Source organism: Crassostrea angulata, chromosome 3 (assembly GCF_025612915.1).
Source record: "Crassostrea angulata isolate pt1a10 chromosome 3, ASM2561291v2, whole genome shotgun sequence".
NCBI lineage: Eukaryota > Metazoa > Mollusca > Bivalvia > Ostreida > Ostreidae > Magallana > Magallana angulata.
The window spans coordinates 6,490,902-6,515,115 of NC_069113.1; the positions used below are offsets into that span (position 1 = coordinate 6,490,902).

The 24,214-nt window shown below is 34.0% G+C and overlaps 1 protein-coding gene across 3 annotated transcripts in view; it reads right to left on the minus strand.

The window, feature by feature from the left end:
- Nucleotides 1-24,214, minus strand: part of LOC128177299 (organic cation transporter protein-like) — a 47,707-nt gene that overhangs the window by 8,380 nt on the left and 15,113 nt on the right. For all 3 annotated transcript variants that reach the window (XM_052843961.1, XM_052843960.1, XM_052843958.1), the window contains 5 exons: nt 3,485-3,639; nt 3,065-3,261; nt 2,259-2,489; nt 721-923; nt 314-619 (listed from right to left, as the gene is read on the minus strand). In XM_052843961.1, coding sequence (XP_052699921.1) covers nt 314-619; nt 721-923; nt 2,259-2,489; nt 3,065-3,261; nt 3,485-3,620 — 1,073 coding nt within the window. In that variant the 5' untranslated portion in view covers nt 3,621-3,639. The remainder of the gene's footprint in view (nt 1-313; nt 620-720; nt 924-2,258; nt 2,490-3,064; nt 3,262-3,484; nt 3,640-24,214) is intronic.

Consider the following 24,214-nt stretch of genomic DNA (forward strand, 5'->3'; position numbering starts at 1 on the left):
GGGGGAACATGAGTTAAGTCCCAGGGGTGTAGTTACTTGAGGGAGGGGGGTGAAGGGATGGGGGCATGTGCTCAAGCACCTTTGATTATAATTTCTGATATTTCCCTTTCTTTAAGGATGCTTCGTATCGAGTTTGGGTAAATTTATTCCAGTGGTTCTAGAGTAAAAAGTGTATAGGTTTACAGACAACGGACAGACAAACGGCGGACAACAGGTGATCAGAAAAACTTATAGCCTTGGTTCAGGTGAACTAAAACCAACTTCATTACTAAATGCTAAAGAAATGGACTTTAGGTCAAAAATATTTACATACCATACAAACCAAATTATGGTGGAATTTACTAATATTAGTCGATCCCGCAATATGTCAATCATTGAATACTTTTTAACTTCAGTATTTTTGGGGATGTAGTTTTTAATCACAGCATCGGGTTCAGATGCAACCAGTATTGGACCGTTTTCTTTATCCAGAGCTTCCATTTCAGTCATTTTAGCTTTGACGATACTAATGACTTTATCAAAAGACAATTTGTTCATTTTAGAAGCCTTTCGCACCACCTTTTCTGCCTCGTCCAAACGACCGTTTGCCATAAGCCATCTTAGAGATTCGTCAAACAGCCTGAAAGAAACACATCTTGATAATGAAATTTTTAAAGAGTGTATATGTTTAAATATATATAGTACATTTATGTACAATTACTTTGATGGATAATTCTGTACCAGTATTCTACCAGACTGTATACAGACAGCAGTGCAAGGAGAAGTTGAAGGTATCTCCAGGAGAAGGCCTTCATGATGTATGCTAAGGGGGTCAGCATCACTAAACCTGTCGTCCAGGCGGTGATTCCAGCGACTTCTGCGAGGAATCGATACTCCATCGGAACTGTTTCTACACATAGTGTTACACTGGACAACAAAAATCCCTGTATATAAAGTAATCGTCGTTCAATGGATGGTCATCTTTATAACTTCAAGGCTTGGTGCCAATTTTATAAAATAATTTACGTCAATGATTGGTGAGTACAACGTACTGGTAATATTAAACATTAAGAGCGTTAATAGAGAAACAGAGAATGTACTAAATATTCTAACGATGCTCAAAAAAGGTTTTAGTGTTTACAAGGCTGCATGGACTTTCTTTTATAGCGAACAAGGCAAGTTTTTTAAGATTTACTATAGTCAGGTACTCTTCACACATTTGCTCTAAAAGAATGAAGTCTATTTATGATCACAGATACAGCATTACAACAAATGTTTAGAATATCGATGTTCATGTGTTACGTAGAAGAAAACAAAACTGACATTTAATGATTTTTTTAATAATCACTTTCCCCCAAAAAATGTAAATAAGAAGTATTCATATTCCTACGTTACCTGCCTTTTTACATGTATCATTCTCCGGTTGACAATTCATTCACCAATGAATATTGCTTATATTTTTACAACAATTATTCTTTCATGATTATTGTTCTTTTTATTATCACATAATTATCATCATTGTTTATGAATGTGTTTTTCTTTATTTGCGTCATTTCCCGCCATAGGTCGACGAGAGAAGTGACGTAACTGTTAACAATCAATTTGTGGCAATGTAAAAGTGTTTTGTGTGTGCTTGCTACGGATATGAAAAACTATATTATACAGTGATTTATTTACAAGTTCGGTGTTTATATGAACAGAGTGAAAATTCAAGTTATTTCAAAGATCGTATCTTCGATACGGGGTAACAAATTTCTATTCCTGTTTACAGCGGGGGTCATTTTTATTCATGTTTAACATGAAGAAAATTAACCCCTGGGTCTTTTTTCTTCAGAAAAATCCAATTATTCTTCAGCAAGGGGGGTCATTATTCTTCGTCAAAAAATGACCCCCGGTCATTAATCTACTGGAGTCATTATTTTTCGTTACACCGGCATTGTTTACAATGCCGTCCGATGATTTGTCTTCCGACATCGATCTTCTCTATTAAAAATGCATGTGACGTCATCAATGATAATTATACGTAATACAGAGAAATCGAAGATATATTCAGTTAGAAGAGTTTCTAGTGACATTTTACGCCTATAGTTTTTATAATTTAAACCAGAGATAAAGGAACAACTGACATGTGTCTTATTAGAATATGACATCATGCTGCCTTTTGTGCTTTATATCGATCAGAAGAAATTTTTTCGCTGAGAGTTGCCTTATCATACCCGCGATGGAAATTAATTCGAAATATGATATCAAAAATATTTATGTTAGAGTTACTAGCTTACCTCCACTGCCATGCCTGTGAAGAGTCTGAGAACGGCGAATCCTATATAGGAGGGGATGAACGCAGTGACAAGGCATAGAACAAAGAGAAGGATGTGCGAGCTGATGTGGACGGTCTTTCTGCCGAACTTATCGGAGAGACCGGTACACAGGAGACCGCCCACACCCTGACCCACTATCATGAGGGACTGAGAAATGTCCACTTTGATTGACTCTCCGCACACCAGTCCCCACTAAAAAGAAAGGAAAAGCAGTGACGCAGTATCCGTCTTTTTGTAAATCTCTCCCTTCCCCATCCAACCATCACCTCTTAAAAACTTTCTTCAGGTCATATTTTAGGTAGATTAAGTACTAAACACACTTTAAATTGTATCAAATATTTTCTCAAATACACAAAATAATGGATCATTTTCAATCAATAATCTTAAGAAAAGAACTTCTACCCATCACTTTCTCAAGGTACAAAAAATGAGCTACAGCGTAATTGATATTTTTTTTCAATCTGATTAAATTCAACTGTCATCTCCTGGTGAACTTTGATTCAAGAACATTCATTTATGTATCTTTACCTTATTGCTTGTGAAAAAAATACACTCGACCACAGTTTAAAGACACGAATATGTTTGAATCCTTCAAGCCCTAATTTAACGTAAAGCAATCATTTTTGGGTGCAATTTCTGGTAATAATTCCACCTAAATTAGAGTTGATAATAATTACAGTTATTTCAGATAATTTAATTTTGCTTGCTATTTGGAAGTTCTAAATGAACGAATTTGCGTTCAGGAACTGTATTATTTTAGCATTTACCTCCGTAACAAAAGAGATGTCGTCGTGAGCATTGTACACGTAGCCGTTTGGACAGGAAGTGATCGTCTGAGAGGAATTGGATTGGTTGTAGGACATCGTCACCGAACATTCGTCATAAGTGACGTCATATGTGGAATTGATTGAACTGTTGTGATTGGTCGGCGAGATTTCGGCACATTGGAATTGTGGCCTGTACCCTGTAAAGTGTAAATATAACCGGAAGTATTTGATAAAGCATCACCCGTTTGATATAGCAAAGGTTTATCACATGGCTTATATACACCACACGTATGATATATATATATATATATATATATATATATATATATATATATATATATATATATATATATATATATATATATATATAGACCATAGGCACCTGACTGTAAGTAAACTATGTGCATGTATCTGTCTTACCGATAAAAACTACCGCCAGAAGATGAATGGAAGATGGCAGATTTGCAACCAACATAATGCTCATTTGTCTGATCTGATAGCGGCCCCATGGTCTCAACGCTCTCCAAATCTCGTCCACGTCTAAGTTTTGTTCCATTAGTTCAAATTACAGGTATCTTGTAAAATAAACACAACGGTCGGTTACACTCCGTCTATCAGCTCAAATGACATGTTTCTTGCAAAATAGGGACTATTCAAAATTTAGAGCAATGCCCAGGTACATACAATTCATAAATCCAGTTCCTAATATTTATTTGTCCTTTTATTTACAATCTGCATCTGTTACATTGCAATGAAAAAATTTGATACAATACACATTTTTTTTTATTAAATAATGTTCCCACTGCATAATAATCTCCTTGAATGTTTCATTACTTGTGGAGATCGACAAAAATTCCAGCGACAGTTCTGGGGGTCAAATACATTCAAATTACAATTACTACTTTTAACCTTTAATCAAATAACCTTTACCATTACAAGGATTTTCAAATGTTTACTAAATAACAATTACTTAGCAAGAATAATTAACTAGATAACAAATTACATTTGAGAAAAATACATTCATTGAAAATATTGACATGTACAAGTTATGTCATGAAAGTTTACTGATGATTTAGCTACAGCACCTACATATGTTCATTTGCTACATTTAATGTCCATTGACTGTTTAGAATTCATGTCCCCTTACCTACACTTAATATGACTACAAGTCCTTTCTGGATCACTTAAAATGAACATTTATATTCACTAAATTAATATAACCGCATTGGGAAAATACGGCTATATCTGGGATAGAGAACAGACTATAACTGTTATCAAAACACAGTTAACTTCTTTTGGTCAATTGGTCATTACGGAAACCCACCATAGGGACAATGGATAGTGGACAGCTTTCTTACTAATATATACATCAGTATGTAATTGCAAGTTATTTAAAGTAATTTGAATTACATGCCTTTTTTAAGTATTTAAATAAATTACGATGACACGTAACTGAAAAATTGGTTAATTGCATATTACTTTCAATTTTATTCAAATTTATAATTAATTACACTTAATTACCATTACAAATTACCCCATCCCCTTCTAGTTAATACAGACGGTAATAGGCCATCCGTAAAATTAGACAGATATTCCTTGATTAATACATATTGAAAATATTGAACTATAGAGCAACCCATCATCATAATTTTTCAGTGGGAGGGAGTTGTTTAATCCAATAATTAAGATTTTTCAAAGTGAAGGGTTGTATAATCTTCCTATTCAAATCATTTCATTATCATTAAGTAAATGGTAAATTTAATTACTGAGAGTATTTTACAGAAATTTGTATGAATTTTACTCTATACAATATATGCATAAGTTCAAAATATCTTGTAGAATTACATGGATACATCAGTTAAACAAACTTGTTAAATTTCATATACATCAGTAAGGAAGATTGTATTTCATTTTGGGCGAGAGGGTTTCTTTATCTCATTTTTAAAAATTAATTTATAGTATATCAAGACTGATCATAGATGTAAATGCCTTTTTATAATAGGCTTTTCTTTAAGAAGAAAAAACTCGTGAAACTCTGCTTGAGAATACCATTCCAAACGAATCAAAATGAGTTGGAGGATAATTTTGAAAACGTTCTAGTAGCCCCGAATGTCGATATTGAAATCATTTCCAATTTATTATAAAATACAATTATTTTACTTTCTAGATGCTGAGACGTTTGGCCCACCTTTTGCAATTAATGCCAGATGTGCTCGTATCACTCGACTTAAATCTTGATCTCATTGCTCGTGGATATTCATACTGCATGGTGACACATTTCCACCATCATTATAATGATTTATTTATTGATTGTTAATGTCAACTGCTCCATACCAATGTTCGATAACCCTTTAAAATGGAGCAATATAATATAACGAGTTTCGCCTACTAGGTGTAGTGGAATATGGTTTTTAGTTACAAAATTAAAAAATACACCGAGATGATGGTTAAACGGACATGAACGCTTCATGTTTGAAAGTTACTAGGTCGTTTCAGCTTGCCGTTTTTGTATCAAATCTCCTTTTAAAAAAGAGCGATGGTCGTATTATTATGAAAATTCATTTCATTTCTATGACTTGCAAAGTGGTTTCACATAAAGACTTAAGATGAGTACATATTCTAAGGTACATAATCTTGTGCAACAAATATTTGCCTTTGTCCAAAGTGGCATAAATGAGAAATGGCATGTAGTTTCCGTTAGGTAGAGGTTTTTTTCACAAATGATACATTTCATTAATTTGGCAATTATTATGTCAAAAAAACACTACCAACATTTAAAACTTTCACCTTAAACATAAAACTAACATGATTGCAATTCCGTTTTAATAAGAAAAATGTCTCTGGTTGTGACTTCATCATTTTTGAACCACCTGAGTTAAAGGCTCAAGACAGCTTTTCTGGTCAAAATTTGTCCGTTGTCTGTCATTGTAATCGACGTTGTAAACTTCCTCTTGAGAACCTCTATACTAATTTCAACAAAACTTGGCAAAAAGCATAAATTGGCAAAGAGGTTTAAGTTTCAAGTTAGATTTTGCAAAGCAATGTCCTAAAGTTCTGTGTAGATACCTCTAGTTCTTCAGATCTTGCAGTGCATAGTTCTAAAGTCCTTGTGGAGGACAGTTTTAATGGCCTGGTATAGAATAGTTCTAACGTCCTTGTGGAGCATAGTTCTAAATACCTTTTGGAAAATACTTCTTAAGGCCTTATGTAGCACAGTTATAAAGACCTTGTGGGGCATAGTTAGAAGACACTTTGGAGCATAGTTCTAAAAACCTGGTGGAATATAGTTTTAAAGTCATTATGGAGCAAAGTTTTACTGAACTTGTTGAGCACGGTTCTAAAGGACTTGGGGTGTAGATTTAAAACCCTTGTGAAGCATAGTTCTAAAGACTTTGTTGAGCTAAGTTCGGAATGTTTATTCAGCATAGTTCTAAATACCTTATGTGGCACAGTTATTATGGCCTTGTGGAACGTAGTTTTAAAAGCCTTGTGGATCGTAGTTCCAAGACCTTCGCAAAGAGAGATTTTCTTGGGTTTAAAGGCTAGGGCTTGCAAATCTAAGGGTTTTGGACTTTCTCGAAATGCTGAAAGTGTGTATTTTTCAATAACAAATCTGTATATAATGCTGTAAATACTGCATATTTACATACATGCAATTGTAGGACTTTATGCATGTTACAGAAAGTAACTGATCAGTAGTCTTATGTATATAAATCAAAAGACGTGAAAATTGGAGATCTTAAGTTTAAAATGCACAACATATATCACATCTGTGAAATAAAACCATCTGATAGTATAAATATGTTATAAATATGCATGTATATAGCTTTTTATGTGGCATTTTATTTCGCATCCTATGATAGCCAGATGTCGTTGTATATCAGCTCAAGAGCTGTCATTCTTGAGGGTCGACATACAGCAACTGAGGGCAAATATGGGATGCGATATAAAAAATGCTGTCATAATTTTTTTTATGTATTATATACTTATAGAAATTATAAAAGAAACAATTAAAAAATACATCATTTGATGAATGATTGTCAACAAATCGCTCCTTCTTTCTATATACTTGTCTCTATATCAAGTGGACGTTGACGTAATCATTTGACGTCATACTCCGAAATCGGTACTGAACGACACATATCAAATTCTACGCCACAATGGGCGATGATTGACGGAAATGGATGTGTAATAAAAAAATTATTACACACCCTCAGGGTTTATTACACACGGGTAGGCGAATTTTCGATTTTATGTTGCAGAGGGCGGAGAAGGGTATAGTTTCAATGAGTTCGGTTGAATATATTGATGCATAAGATAATACACTACGATTTTGAGTTCAAACTCAAAATGTATCTTATTTGAAATGTTTGGTTTGTTTTTTTTAATTTATTAAAAACGGTATTTTAAATTAGTCTAGTCCTAATTTCTAAAAAGAGCTCTAGAAATACATTTTAACGGCAAATAATTATTATTTGGTCCAGCATGGTTTTTTATCATAATTAAAGTATGCTGAGTCCGAAAAAAAAAATGCTGGCCTTCATGAAAATGGCGTTAAGTAGGTCAAAATGGCGATTCAAAATGGAGGACAGCCAATCTTCAAATTTTTCTCTTAAAGTCTATTCAATGGGAAAAAATAATGACAAACACTAATGAATTGATCCAAAATAGTATTTCATCATACCCAATGTGTACAAAGTTGCTGCCTTAAACGAATGTGGTTAATTAGGTCAAAGTGACGAAAGTAGCTGATAACGAAATTTGTTAATTCGTCTTATATTTCTGAAATGGACAAAAAGCGTGAGACAAATAATGAATATTAAGTCCAGCTAAGTTTTTAATCATAACTGGATAGTCAGGAATAATTTGCCATTTTTCAAGAAAATGTCGTAAATTATCTATTTAAAAAATGGCGATTCATAACGGTGGACATCCAGATTTTGTATTTTTTCCCTTTAGTTTCTTAAATGACGGATTTCATATTTTTTTCTTTAAAGTTTCATAAAACGGAAAAAAGCATGAGACCAACAAGTTTAATTTGGTCCAGCAAAGTTTATCAATATAACTAAGACATGCTGAGTCTTAAAGAAATATGCTAGCTTTGACGGAAATTCCTTAAAATATGTCAAATGGGCGATTTAAAATGGCCTACAGCCAGATTTCATCACTTTCTATTTAAGTTTTTTAATAAGAAACAAAGCATTAAAACAATTATAGTCCGGTCCAACAAAAAGTTTTTATTCATAATTAGGGTAAACTGAGTTTGACGTACGATATATGTTTACGTTTACAAAAATGGCGTTATTTGGGTCTAAATGGCGTTTCAAAATTGCGACAGCCAGAATTCATAATTCTCTTTTAAAGCCGTTTACAGGGATGAAACGTGTAAGTATTACGTTATACAAATATGCACGTGAAAAATTAGATAAGAACACTTTAACGAAGAAAAAGAACATTTCCATATTTAACTAAAAATTGTTAATTTTTTCCGTGTTGTCTTTTTAAGGCGTATACCGGTATCTTATTTAAACATTCTGTGTTCATCTTTTCAATATGTGTCTTGTTCCTAAACCTTTCTGGGTTTTGTTTGGTTTTTAAGTATTCTTTATGTACCGATTTTTTTCGACCTGCAAGTTTGTGAAAGACAACAAATGCTTACAAAGCAAAGTTTGAGAGAGGAGAAGTATTTCTGCACTATAAAACTGGTGTTTTTAGGCTTTGAAGACATCGATGTCATAAGCTTATATCATAACGGAGATACAATCAGGTACTTAGGAACAGTGTACGAAATGAAGAACTATTCTAGTATATGTCTGTCTCTTCCTTTAATACCTTTCCAACAAATAAATCTAACTAATATATTATCATATAAACTGGAAAAGCTCATGATTCAAAATAAGCCGAGATCAACATATCGTCCAGCTTTATTTATACTACTATATCAAAATAATAGACTCGACTTTTTGAGCTTTAATACCGATAAATCGGAAAAGTACTGTCTTTTGTTTTATATATTTTAAACATCATTGGAACTTGAAGATTGCCAATTTGTTTTTATTTTTTCTGAATCAAGCTTCGTTAGTTAAAAATAATCAACGATAATTCCTCAAAAAATTCCGGAAATCATCTGAATTTTTTGGATTTTACAATCTTGCGCATGCGCATTACATTCACATTAAATCACGGGAGGCTCCTTATTTTATGTTTCCACAATACCACATTTGCATGGATAAAATTGGAAACGATAAATCAAATGCGTGTTAATTTTCATTGAAAATTTTTTTTCTGTTTATAAAAAAAACACAAAACAAAAAAACAAAAAAAAAAATACGGGAGATAACTCTTACTATAAAAATCCCGAGAGTTTCGAATGTCAACATGGTGTGTAAAAAACGTTCTTGCAATAGAATGTTGAATTATGCAATTATAGATTTAAACTTTTCGAAGAAAGGTATTTACAGCTTAAAAATGGTTTGTTGTGAACAATTTGACTGTTATTTTCAATGCAACTTTATTAATTTTCACCAATTTAATTGTTTTGGAGCGATTCTGCAATAGAATGTTGAATTATGCAATTATAGATTTAAACTTTTCGAAGAAAGGTATTTACAGCTTCAAAATGGTTTGTTGTGAACAATTTGACTGTTATTTTCAATGCAACTTTATTAATTTTCACCAATTTAATTGTTTTGGAGCGATTCTGCAATTTTCTGCTACATTACGGGTATATGGGAGGCATTTTAATTGTGGTGAAGGCCTTTCCCGAGACACAGTTAGATTATTCCAACTCAGCAGAGTATAGTGAAATTAATAGAATTATTGTAGGCTTGAAGTTTGGTTATGTAAATGTCAACAATATACGGTGTTTCGATGTACCTATTTTGTAAATGCCCGATATCATATGCAATATCAACCCGTGCACGCACGGGTCAAAGTCTAGTATATAGTAATAAGTATGCGCAATATGTTTTGGGCAACCCAAAGAATTTTTCTCTTTTCAACATAACTAGGGACAATTTATATATTGTATAAGGAACCAAGCTGTCTACGAGTATGTTTGGCCAAATGTGCTGAGGAAAGTATAGCAATGCGTGTTCATATTCAGAGGAAAGGTTGAGGCTTTTTTATGCTATAGCTAGACCATGCCAGTGTTAATTTGCAACATATCCTCACAACTAAGTTTCCTGATGGATGTATAAACCTCTTTAAAGCCGATAAACATCCCTGTCAATGTTGTTGAAGTGAAAATGTTCCCCTTTTATAGAACTTTGAATTAGCACTTGGTTCATTTCATTCACTGATAAGTGAATAAGTGAAGAGAAACAAGTATGAAAAGGGGAATTAACTGACCTGAAAATCAAAAGAGTTCGAGAAATTCTTTAGTTACATAGATAACCAAGACACATTGCCCACTAACACGGTTTCATTTGCTTTCTTCCTAAAATCAAAGCCCGGGAATATGTCACAACTTAGGATTTGCCTTACGTTGCTTAGGAAACAAACACCAAGGCAATGATAGGGAGACAGGCATAAATAAGCATGCCCATATTACCATGCCAAGCCGAGATGGGATAAAAAAAATTAAGTGATGGTTGTTTGTTGCTAGAACTAATGACCTTAAGATCTTATACCTCAAGCTTTCTTAGATTTGATAGCTTGCAACTGCCCCTAAGGTTGCAGAACCTTTATGTGTGAATGTAAACGTGCCTACTTCCCGGGTAAAAACATTAGCAAATTTCAAATCACAATCTTATCATTCAAAAAAAAGATTGTATAAATAACATAATTATATACTGTAGCTTATTAATAAGGGAAAACAGAATTTTTTTCCCAAATTAAAAGCTGGTGGAGTTTTTTCTATTAATACAAGTGTTCAAATTTGATTGTCAGTTACATCACTAGTATTGAAATTATCATATTCAAACATTTTCCCCATTTAAGAGGCCTTTAGGAGTCTATATAGAGATTAATGAAATGTGGCTACTAGTATACTAGTACACCAATTTGAATTATTGCCATTACGACAAAATTAACGTCATTTTCATGAAGACCAACACATTTCATCAATCTTGGCACAACCTAATTATGATAAATAAGTTTGCTAGACCAATTTGTGATTTTGTATTGTTATTTTTTTTTCCATTTAAAAGACTGTTAGACGAAAAATGGTGAAATCTGGCTGTCCATCGCTATCAACATATTTTGTTGGACTCAGCTCACCTTAGTTATGATAAAATGTTATGCTAAACCAATTTATAATCGTTTTGTTACCTCAATTTGTAAGACTTAAGTGAATTATAGAATTTGCCTGTCGACCATTTTGACCGCCATTTTGACCTAATTAGCGCCATTTTTGTCATAGCAAGCATTTTTTTTCAGACTAAGCACACCTTAAATAATATGCAAAAATAACTTTGCTGGACCGAATTATTATTTTTTTATGCGTTTTCCCTAGTTTAAATTTTTTAGGAAAAAATTATAAAATCTCGGTATCTGCCATTTTGAATCGCCATGTTGACCTAATTAACGCTTTTTGGAGAAGGCCAGCAAATTTTGACACTCTTTAGATATGATAAAATACTTCGCTGGATCATTTCATTATTGTTTGTCAAAAATATAAAATTTGGTTGTCCGCCATTATGAATCGCCATTTTGAGCTACCTAACGCCATTTTCATGAAGGCCAGCATATTTTTTTTTGGAATCAGCACACTTTAATTATGTTTAAAAACCATGCTGGACCAAATATTAATTATTTGTCATTAAAAGGTTTTTTTCCGGCTAAATAGGACTAGACTAGACGTCAAATCTATTTTAAAATTTGAAAGACCTTCTCTTTTTTTCAGATATCAAATGAAAGCTCTTGCGATTTTATACCTATTTTGTTACATATGTTTAAACAAAATGTTATCAATACGGGAGATACTATGACAAATACATAAAAATCGAAACTCTGAATGGATCTCGATATTTGGGTCCTACCGAGCTTCAACATTTTTTTAATCTATTCTGCACTTTAATCTTTTGTCTATAATCCTTTCAAATTAACCTATATATATCTAACTGTTTGGGAGATGTGAAAAAAACTTTCCCCTTTAAATTTCTATTTTAAAAAAAAAACAATATCTCGACACAGGAAGTAACTTACTTAACTAAAAAATTTCAATTAATTTCACAATTGGCGCATGATCAGAAGCAACCAAATGCTTGTGCAACCAAAAAATTTAGATTTGAATCATAAATTTTTACCTAAATAATCGTATATGAAAAACAATTCGTGCGAAATCCAGAACGAATGTTGTGCGATGCAAACACATTAAATCCCTGTGATATATCTTGGCGTCAATAAATGTGACTGTTGTACAATGATACCGCCCGTTTCCGACGCTCTTCAGTAGACATAGTTGAATGCGAGGAGGATTTTGTGCAGAGGCATCCATGGTCAATTGTGGTCTGAATCAGATATCCTTATACAGGGTATGTATACTGTATGCACAAATATTAGTACGAACATTTTACAACGTTTTGTGTACACGCAAGAGCTATGCACGATTTTTAATGATCGTAAGATAAATTGCAGCTGTTTATGCATGTCTTGTGCGACCATGAGACTGTTGCTCAACGTCTCTCGTGTTAATTTGCAACGTTTTACTATCATTGCAAGATTTATCGGTTTCAGTAACCATGTTTTGCCACGAGTATATTCTAGATACAGGGTTATGTTCGCCCCGTGATATTTTCACTTCTGCGTATGATTTTGCCTCCTCTTAAATTCGCCCTTGATTCTGGCTTTTGATGTTGTGATCATCTTAGGCGGTATCTTCTCTTGTATTCAACTATTTCTACTGAAGAGCGTCAGAAACTGGTGGTATATATATCGCTGTCTGAATCGTACGAGCATTCGTACGATGAAACGCATGATCGGACGAGTGCACGCATTTGTGCACGTTCAATCGTCCGATCATCTGGTCTTTCGTGCGATCTTATCATCATTTTGCTACACTCGCTTTCATTGTCAATAGTCGCATAATGACGGAAGATATATAATTGCAAGATTCGATGTGTTTACGTCGCACAACGGTCGTGAATCGTGTGAGTTTCTTTCAAGTACTTATTCATGTGCGATTATATTGGCAACAGTTTACGAATAATGACCATATATAATTTTATCGGTCGCACAAATATTTTGTCGCTTCTGTTCGTGCGCCAATTATTATGAAAAGGGCTTTAAGGATACTTGATGCGACCAATAAAACGAATGCAAAAAATCATGCAACGTATGGGAGAGCTTTTGCGAAGCTAAATCATTCTGATTACAAATTGTTGTAAAGCCCCTTTCACAATTGGTGCACGAGCACTTTACAACACTTTGCGATCTATTTTTTTTTTTAGAATCGCACGAGCTCTCTCATGCGTACGTTGCACGAGCTCTCACATACGTTGCACGAGCTATCGCATTCGTTGACTGCGTTTTAGTGTTCGCATCAAGTCTCCTCAAAATAGTAGACATGCACACCATTCAGACGCGACCGAATGCGATCCAAATCATCGCAGTGAAACGAGCAAACATTAGTACGAACGTTTTACAACGTTTTGTGCACTGGCAAGAGTGATGCACAATTTTTAAAGGTCGTAAGATGAATCGCTGCTGTATACGAGTATGCGTGTGTTTTGCCACCATGAGACTGTTGCTCAATGTGTCTCATGTAATCTTGCAACGTTTTACTATCATTGCACGACTTATCAGCCTCAATATGCTTTGCCACTAGTATATATACCCTGTATTAACATCTCTGTTTCAGACCTCAATTAACAAATTACATTTATTGCATGATGGTGAGAGAAATTTGAAGATTTATTTCTCCAAGAAAAATCATATTTCCCGAGGCTTCGCCCGAGGGAAAGAACAAGTGCACTTAAGCTATAGAGAATGGGCCCTTTTTCAGTGCCGTTTATATGTAGAAAATATCATCAAATTGCTTTTTTCTCATAATAGTTAAGCACTCATGGATACTTTTGATTTATATGCACGCTTAAATTTACCAAAATTAGAATACAATTTAAAAATTTGAGGATTTTTAAATGCCTTTAAATAATCTAAATCCGGAAAAATCGAACCGAACCTACTTGAATTGTGTCTATTTAAATCAGAGGGAGGAGACATTTAAATCAACATTGCTCTGTTGGTGGATCGATTGGCGCGTTTGCTGAATTATACTTTATGCATTATTTTACGTCTGAAAAAAAAATCGAATGAAGCTTTGAAGTTGCATATTACCATAGTGACAAACAAACATTCCTGACCATACAAAGATGAAGGAAAGCGATCTAAAACGTGTCAATGTTTTACAGTGAGCACATTTGACAAACGTTTACCTGGATAGAAACCACGTGATTGTTTGAAATAATTTATTCCAGCGTGAGTTCAAACATGGGTCACGCAGGTAATAGATTTCGCTTGCTATAGGAAAAACCTTGAAATTTTCATACGTTTTTCATTTTTTAGGTACCAGCCTAACCGAGTACAAACTTCTTACTTTCACAGGAGTTTACTAAATGTATAATGCGTATACGGTGCGTCTTTTTACCCCAATGAACCCCAATGAACCCCAATGATACCCCAATGAACCCCAATGATACCCCAATGAACCCCAATGATACCCCAATGAACCCCAATGATACCCCAATGAACCCCAATGTTACCCCAATGATACCCAAATACACCTAATGATACCCCTATGATACCAAATGATATCCCAATAAACCCCAATGATACCCTTATGAACTTTGAAATATTAATACCCCAATGAAACTAAATGTGTGCATAGTTAAAAGATCTTCCGCGCAAGCGTGTGAATAAACACCGTGCATGTATATAATTAATATCAAGGGGTTATTTTTCCTTTTTGTTTTTGTTCATTTTTGACCTAAAGTTTTTCTTAATTCTTTTTTAAAAACTATTCTTTAAAATTAAAATAAAAAATCCAAACCATGGCTGAATATTTAGTGGAGCTGGCAGGGTTTTAAAAAATCCACACTGAAATGGATGAAATATAAAATTTGTTCCAAGGTCAAATTTCTCTATAATTTTTTATTACTGTCCCAAATAAGAATATAAAGCAATTGGGGAGCAAAATTAAAAAGCAATTGGGGAGAGAGGGGTTATCCCATTCAACTTTCCCGTTTTCTGCATTCATCATTTATTCGTTAAGACGTATAACACAATCCGTTCATTGTTTACAAATAAAGTCATGGTATAAAAATGAAATTATAAAACGCTAGCGTATGCGTGTTTATTTGCATCAGATTTGCTTGATCAAAAGTATCAGTCCAATTGTTAACTCGCCTTAAACATCCGCGTTCATGAAAATTTAAACACACCCCACCGACAATCTTCAATTGTTATTACGCACCCCTTTCCACTAAGCATTGGCTATTACGACGTACAGTTCGGTATGCGACGTTCAACTCCGATCTCCGACTGTATATGTCGTCAAGTTATTTTAAGGTCAAGATCTAGTAAATGAAAGGTGCCTACAGGTTTATGAAATTCAAGATATAAATTCTTTTAATGATGCTTCATAACAATATCTTTGTTTCATAGGGTGTACCGGGGCTTAAATTTTTGGTAAGCGCAAGAAAAAATCTTGTTTTAAACAACCATTTTCTATGAAGTATGAAGGATAAAAGCAACATATTTCGGAGTTTTGTCCATTTTTTACAATTGAAATGTATCTAGAATGCCTACAGTCTCTCCAAAAACGGCATTAAACAAGCTCTTGACCTCCTCTTTAAAATGATGTCAAATTGAATATAGGTACCGGGATTACTTTTTCCGTAATTAAATATCGAATGTCAGAATATTATTTTCTACATAATTACTTTAAAGCCGTAAAATACGGGAAAAGATTCATCAAATCAATTATGACGTCATAATGGTTCTAGCACCAAAAAGATACTCGGGAATCATTTACTAGATCTTGACCTTAGAAGTCGACGTCAACTTCCATTGCAGGGCGGATCCACGATTTGAAGTTGGGGGGGGGGGGTGTCAGTTTTTGGCAGGGGGTTTGGGGCTGCATTGACGCTGGAAGCTCCTGGATTATAGAAATTTTGTACGGAAAAGTCTTCGAATTTTTCACTTTTTTTAAATGTCTTTATTAAAAGTATTTAGAATTTTTAAAGATTTGTAGATTCGCCCTTGGAAGCTCTTGGATTCTAGAGATTCGTAGGGCGGAAATGAAGTTTTCAAATTTTGACATTTGTGTATGGTGGGATTTCTCTGCCCCTTGTGTGCAAGTTATTTTTCTATCAAATATGTCGACATGCAAGATAAATATGTTGACCAAAACCCTCTGCCATGCAGAAATATTAGAAATATTCTTACGAATGGCTGTAAATTAATCTGTTTTAAAGAATCAAGTTTAATGGTACGGTGTAGATGAAGTTTTCAAAAAAGATAACCATAATAAACATGGAAGAGTCTTTAAAAACACTATGTAGAATAACCAATTACTTAAAGGTGCATGTGTGACTGTTCAGATTTAAAAGAGCGTAACTAAAATGGGCAGTTATGGCAGAGAATGCTTATGCGTGTATTCAAATATGGGCAAATTGAATTAACTTGTTTGTTCGTTAATGAGTTATATAATATAAAACAAAATCGGATGTTCGATAAAAAGGTTATCATGAGAAAATATTGAATGAATGTAAATAAAAAAGTGTTATAGTAATTGATATCCAAATGTATCCCACTGTACATAATGAACCCCACTGATGCTACAATAAATCCCGATATGTACCCCAATCAACCCTATATTAGCAATGGACAGAAATATGTTAAAATGTAGTTAATCGCCCAATGAATATTGTGTTCTCGATTACTAATTGTCGGTCAATTACTTTATCCAATGTGATCGTTGTTGTACATTTTTATGGTAAATATTAATTTTCTTTGCATCTTGTGAAATTTTCCTAGTTCAATTCAATTTCTTTATTGCAAAAGACACACGTCTTATAGCACATATAATGGTGAACAATACAAAAATATACTAGGTAAAAATGACACAGGTGCTTAAGGACAGGATCGCCCCCCCTTTCAACCCCCATCCCCAAGTATATAGATCCCCTGGACTTCTTCTAATTTTTTAAAAATGTTTCTTTTAGGTAATTGTGCAATGAATGTACATGTATAAATTAGAGAGAGAGAGAGAGAGAGAGAGAGAGGGCGGCCAGAAAAAGGTCACTAATTGTGTTTTTCGTTAATTGGGTGAGATCAGGAGCTGTTAATGAGGCGTGACAACCCTGATTGCTTTGATAACAATATACACCTTCAACAAGGATACTGCATATAAAACTACACGTAATTGAAGATGATTAAAAACTGGAAAAATCAGTAATTATCAAAATATTTATCAAACATTAATCCTTTCATTCACTTTTGTTCCGGTTTGCCCTGCTTTTTCGAATATTCGAGAAAAATACATAAAACTTACTACTTTAAGAAACCTTCCTATTTCAAATTTATACCGTTGGTAAGTTACATGATAACTTCAAATCTATTCAGATTCAATATTTATTGAAAGTTTTGAGCCTGAGAGAGAATTTCATATTATTAAAATATTTTTGTTAATATCGTACGTAGATTTACATACGGTATATGTTACATGTTAATAATATTGTACACTGTTAACTCACTCACTCACACACACACACACACTCTCTCTCTCTCTCTCTCTCTCTCTCTCTCTCTCTCTCTCTCTCTCTCTCTCTCTCTCTCTCTCTCTCTCTCTCTCTCTGAAAACTGAAAATTACTCTTGAAAAGCAATTATTTTATACATCATTCGAAAAGACTATAATTGTAGCTAGGCTAAAGAGTTTTCTATATACTTTTTTTAAACAATAAAACATCCAACATGTTTACCTAACTATTAATGCGTTTTAAAAATGCACAAATTATGTGTTTGAAACAAAAAGATGATTTTGGTATCAATATCAATAAATTAATATATCTGATAAATAAAACCCAACATATCTAACACAAGAATGAGGTTTGTTATAACCAATCTCCATCACTATTACATGATCATCATACATAAAACAAACAAAAGGTCATCTACACCCCAATCTACAGTGGCAACTTTCTACCACTTTCACCCCCTTTACGCTACCAACAATATACTGTGGGGAAGCCCCCCCCCCCCCCTCCCCCGTCAAAGAACCTGGAGGTTACTATATGTGTATGTACCCCCAATAAACAGGTGTCAAAATGTATTGATATGCTCGTACAACGTATGGATGGATCCATTCTCCTGGGAGGGGAGGGTGTCATATACATGCATTCATACTACTCCACCCCATAAGAGAGTTAGTTTTGCAACATCATTTCTTCACTTCGATTGAAATTTTCACCGAAGACGCAACTTGTTCAAAATCAGCAGTTTTTGAGAATCCTGTGGCAATGGTGCAACAGAAGATGAAGAAGTTTAGTTGTGGCAACTGTAAAGAAGATTGCAAGACTCGCCGTGTTCACTGTGAGGTAAAGTACTGTAATTGCATGACATGTTTAATTTGAACAATGATCGCATAAACTTAAGAAGCTCTTTAATAATTTATGTTGAAATATAAACAATTTATAAAGTTAAGTTAACATGCCTTACAAACACACCTGTTTACCTGTTAATTGGTCCAATGATAAGTTGATAATTGGATAATAAATAAAATTAAAGAACCGAAACATATTAAAAGAAGTATTTTTAGCACAAACTGAAAGGCTGCAAACATTAGTTTAATTTCATTTGTGTATCAGAGTTAGACCCTAAATATCAATCTTCGGGATTTTGATATAATTGCAACTCTATTTCAGCAAAAATTAGATTTTGTCAGTGTATATATGATGTGTTTGATGCCTACAATTTATGGAGAAATGTTAGGTGAACCTGTATTTTCCATGAAAGATTAATTCTTACTAAATTGGACGCGAAGCCTCTCGGTGCACACATGTGATCTGAGCGAAACCACCCGACCGTTACCAATAAAGTTATATGGAATTATAGATCTATATATTCTCACTATACATTCAAACAGAAAGTGATCATATATAATGGAAAATAATTATGTAATTAGGGATAGTCTTTAGTTTGGGGAGATAAGAATATTTTTATTAAATAAAATAATGAAATAAAACTAAGTCGTTTCTATGAAGTATGAAAAATATACTTGTAACATCGTGTACAGTATATAATTATAGCAATGCATGTTTTAAATTATACATCTCACAAGACCGACAATAACACAATTAATTTGGTATATACAAGTAAACTTCATCAAACCGAAAATATTTCTCAGTGTCCAGTTTAAATTTTTTGAGAAAATCTTAATTATTAAAGACAACACAGAGTAGAACCTTTGCGCCTTCATCAACGCCTACAAATAGATATGGAACACCGGGACTGTCTTATATGGGGATTAAACATTATTATACGCAGTGTTCTCCTCATTATATTTGGTAGTATATTCATTATGTGAGGGTTGTTTTTTTTTTTTTTTTACATTATATCGTGTGCATTTTCCATTATATACAGTACTTCTTTCATTATATCATGTAGTTATTTCACTATATTATGTACATTTATCATTATATGAGGTGCTTCCAACATTATATGGGGTGCTTCTAACATTATATGCGGTCGTTCTAACATTATATGCGGTGAACACAACATTATATTATGTACTTCTCAATTACATACAGTATATTCATTATTAAGGTCTTCCGTTGGAAACGGAAGACCTTATTGTTTTTGCTTTGTTTCTTTTCCTCTATTATTAAGGTCTTCCGTTTCCAACGGAAGACCTTATTGTTATTGCTTTGTTTCTTTTTCACTATTATTTTTATTGTTTTTTTTTTTCTGTCACGTTTTCTCAAAAATGCTTCAGCCAATTTTCATGAAACTTTCAGATCTTATTTATGACAAAATTTGTAAGAAAAGTACACGGGCTTTTTTTGATCGTCACTTCCGGTACCGAGATATTAAAGATTTTACGTTTTTGCTTGTTCACAATTTTTCTCAAAAAGTATTTACGATAGAAACTTCAAATTTTCAGAGAAGGTAGAGAGTGAACGGCCGCAGTGCCCTTCGCATATCCGAACGTCCGCCGTCACTTCCGGTCGTCACCGGAAGGAAATGAAAAACCTTAATTTTTCAAATTTTTAGATTTGAATTTTATTTATGTTTTTATTCGATAGAGACGCTTAAAACACTTCAGAATATGAAATTCGTGTTAAAATCGATCCAGGCATTCCCGAGATTTTGAGTTCAAAAGTTCTGAAGCGAGAGTCCGCGTAGCTCAGTCGTTAGAGTGTTGGACTGGTGCCCAGGCGACCCGGGTTCCATCCCCGAGTGCCGATTATTTCTTCTTCCCTAATTTTCTTTTGTTTAACGATTTTATCTTTAAAATGGGTTTTTATTGTTTTCCGTTTTATTTTTATCATAAATAAAAATAATAACAGTTTTTTAGTACAAATATAGAGCTCGTTTTTGTCAGCAGTTCGCATCGCCGCCATCAAAGACATGCCGCCGAAGCGCCCCTGCAGTACGACCGCATTAGAGTTCACTGGGTCGCTTTGCCGGCATCAAAGAAATGCCGCCATCTCAATGACTGTATGCACACAACATTTAGCAATGCACCAACGTTATTCTACATGACCTTAACAGGAGGACTGATTAGTATTTGTTCACATATATAGATACACGCTTGCATGTATGCATGCGTTTATTGACATTCGTTGCTGATATACTGATTCCCTAAACACTATAAAAAACTAGAAAATCTCTCTCTCTCTCTCTCTCTCTCTCTCTCTCTCTCTCTCTCTCTCTCTCTCTCTCTCTCTCTCTCTCTAAAGTACTTGTACAGGTAACATGCAGTAAATTGGATAAAGGCTAAATGTACATTGGCGTCCAAAAAGTATACATGTATTTATTTCAAGTTACGGGATAATGTCTATGGATTCAAATAATTTGAAATTCATTGCTTAATGATTGTCTTCATACTGATTGGAAGTCAACGCTAAAATTAAAGATGGTGGACTTTTTCCTTTTTTTGTGCATGTCTATATACTGATACAAATCTGTTGCCTGTCTGGGATTAAGAAAAACCTCCAAAGTTTATACACGTAACTATACAAACGAACGGGTGACTGCGACAAGGTTTGAAAACTGACCAGCCGTTTATGAGTGTTTGAGCCTAAGATAAACAGATGTTAAAAAATCAATAGTTACATCTTTCAAACAACGCTTATACATTGTTCTAACATATGTATATTGTTTAGAAATTGTGTAATTTGTGATATTTAGAATTTAATAGTCTACGTTTAATATAGAAGTCACCGACCGACCCCCCCCCCCCCCCCATTCATAAAATCATTTAATTTTTCTGGCTCGATTTTCCTTGATCTTTGATCTTGGGCCTTTAACTTCAACTAATTACCATTCTAGATTACTGTACTAATTACCAGACCAATTCGTTCATTATTAACAGAGTTATGAAGTTTTTGGCATTTGAGTTTCAATTGTCGTGATTGACATGTACTGTAAAAAAAATCATAACTCCCAAGCCCTTCACTCAATCCTATTGAAAATTCGTGAAAATGAACCTCGGACACCATTCTTATTGTCTGCCAAATATGCAGCGGATTGAACAATCAAGTCGAAATTCCTGAGATTAAACGGCGCTTATTGCCTATACCGGAAAATTAAATTTACACAGTACACGCACCGACCCCCCCCCCCCTCCTATTCAGAAAATCATTTCGTTTTTCTGGCCTGATTTTACTGGATCTTTCATCTTGAACCTTTATTTTCAACCTAGTTCAATTCTAGATTACTGTACTACATGTAATGACCGAATCCGAGATCCACACCTCAAAATTCTATTTTCGATTTATTTACGACGAAAATCAAGCTCAGGTTTTTTCAACCCCCCTCCAGACACCCCTGCGAATGTTATTAAGGTCTTCCGTTTCCAACGGAAGACCTTGTACTGATTCTGTTGGAAATTCTTCATTATTATTTTTAGGGTCTTCCGTTTTCAACGGAAGACCCTCTTGTTATTCTATTGTTTCTTTTTCATTATTATTATTTTTCTTTTTCTTTATTTTTCTGACTTTTTTAAAGCTTAATATCTCAAAAAGTTTTCAACGGATTTACATGAAACTTTCAGGGATTATGAAACATCATCGTCCCTTAAAGATGTTTAATTTTTAACTACAACGTCACTTCCGTTTTTACGTTACGTCAATTTTTAAATTTAAAAAAAGTGATTTTGTCCAGGGCGTTTTTCAAAAACGCTTTAAGATAGAGACTTGGAATTTTCTGTGTTGAAGCATTGATCGTTTTTATTAGGACATAAGGCTGGAATTTAGTTTCCGTCACTTCCGGTCCAAACCGGAAGTGTTTGAAAATTTTCGTATTTTCGAATTTTTCGTTTCAATGTCAAATGTTTACGAGGTTTGTAGAGTTGGTCATGCTGAATACGAAACTGAAATCCGTTTGAAAATCGGACGATGCATTTCAGAGATATCGGGGTTTAAAAATTGATTTTTCCGGAAATTTTGATTCCGCGTCCTTGGTTTGAAAAATAGCGTAATGTTCAAAGTAAAATTAACTCGTACCAAAAATAATCGCTAAGTCGTACTTGAACACATTCGGATTTTTTTGTTAAGTCGTTCTTGAAATCAGAAAGGTTTTCGTTAAGTCGTACGTAAAATCATTCGTATTTTGTTAAGTCGTACGAGGAATAATTCGATTTTTTTCATCTTTTTATTTTAGTTACTTTTGTTATTGGTTTAAGGGCTCTGCTTCATACAGGAACTTCCAGCTTTACTTCCGATATTAACGGAAGACCCACTCGTTGCTTTGCAACGAGCTTTGCTCTAGTTCTTCTTCTTTTTCTTCTAGACGTTTCTTTAAACTGTAATATCTCGCTTGTTTGTCATTAGATTTTATTCAAATTTTCAGGGTTTATTGTAAATGACAATAGCTTACTATAGCAAAATATATGGTGAAATCGCTACTTCCGGTTTTGAGTTATTCCCCTTTGAATATTTTTTTAGTGGGTCTCGTGTACCTGCAAAGGCTCCGAGTAGATCCGTAGCAAGTAGTTTTAATTTACAAATCTTTAATGTAGACATCTTGAACGTTGTCCTCCTAGTTTTACATGTTTGATTAACACACGTATACTGCTTAAAAAATTACATCGAAATTTATGTTTCAAAAAATGTTAAATTTTGCTTATATCTTTGCTCAATAACTTTTTAGTTGTAAATTTTTTCTAGACACATATAGAATAAAAGTTGTGCAGAATATCAAGAGCTTTCATTTGATACCATAAAAAAGGGGCTAGCCCCTAAAATGAGGGGTCTAGATCCCTTAAAAGTCTTTGCTTCATAGCTCTCAAACGGTAAATTTTTCGATATGGGCGTCGCTGCAAAAAATGTTGTTTGTGACTTTATTGATCTCATAAAACTGTTTTTGTGTTCGGGTAGTGCATAATATTCGGGTAAAAAGTAATACGTGTTGACCAGTACTCGCGGCATTTGGCCAAGCTTCCTCGCCCGCGGCCGAGAAAATCGGTCACCATGGTCGCGGCTGGGCTACCTAGCGGTCAGCGGTTATCTAATACACGAGAGTTGCGTCTCTCACAAATGAGTTTATTTAGTTGCGAACTCAAAAATTGTTATAGTTTTGATTACACATAAAAGTTTTATGGACTAAACGATTGGGTGTCAATTAAGAAATCGTTCAGTTAATTAATAAAAGTAATGTCATTCTCAATCTAAAGCAATATCAGACATTCAGACTTAGATCAATTGTGGGTTTTAGGTTTAAAATAAAGAACGTCTATTTGATAGAACATGGTCATTATACGGCAAACTTTTCAAATCTTCCTGGGTTCTGAGATGTGCGTGTCTGTGCGTTGTACCTTTACGTAATCTATCCTTCGTCCACGGCCGATCAGCCACGGCTGCACTACTAGCGGTAAGCGGTTATCTAATACACAGGATTCGCACACTTAGATGAAGATGAACGTGTTTGAGTTTATATAGCCGTAAATACAAGAACTGTTTTAATTTTATATTATAAAAGTTTGTCCA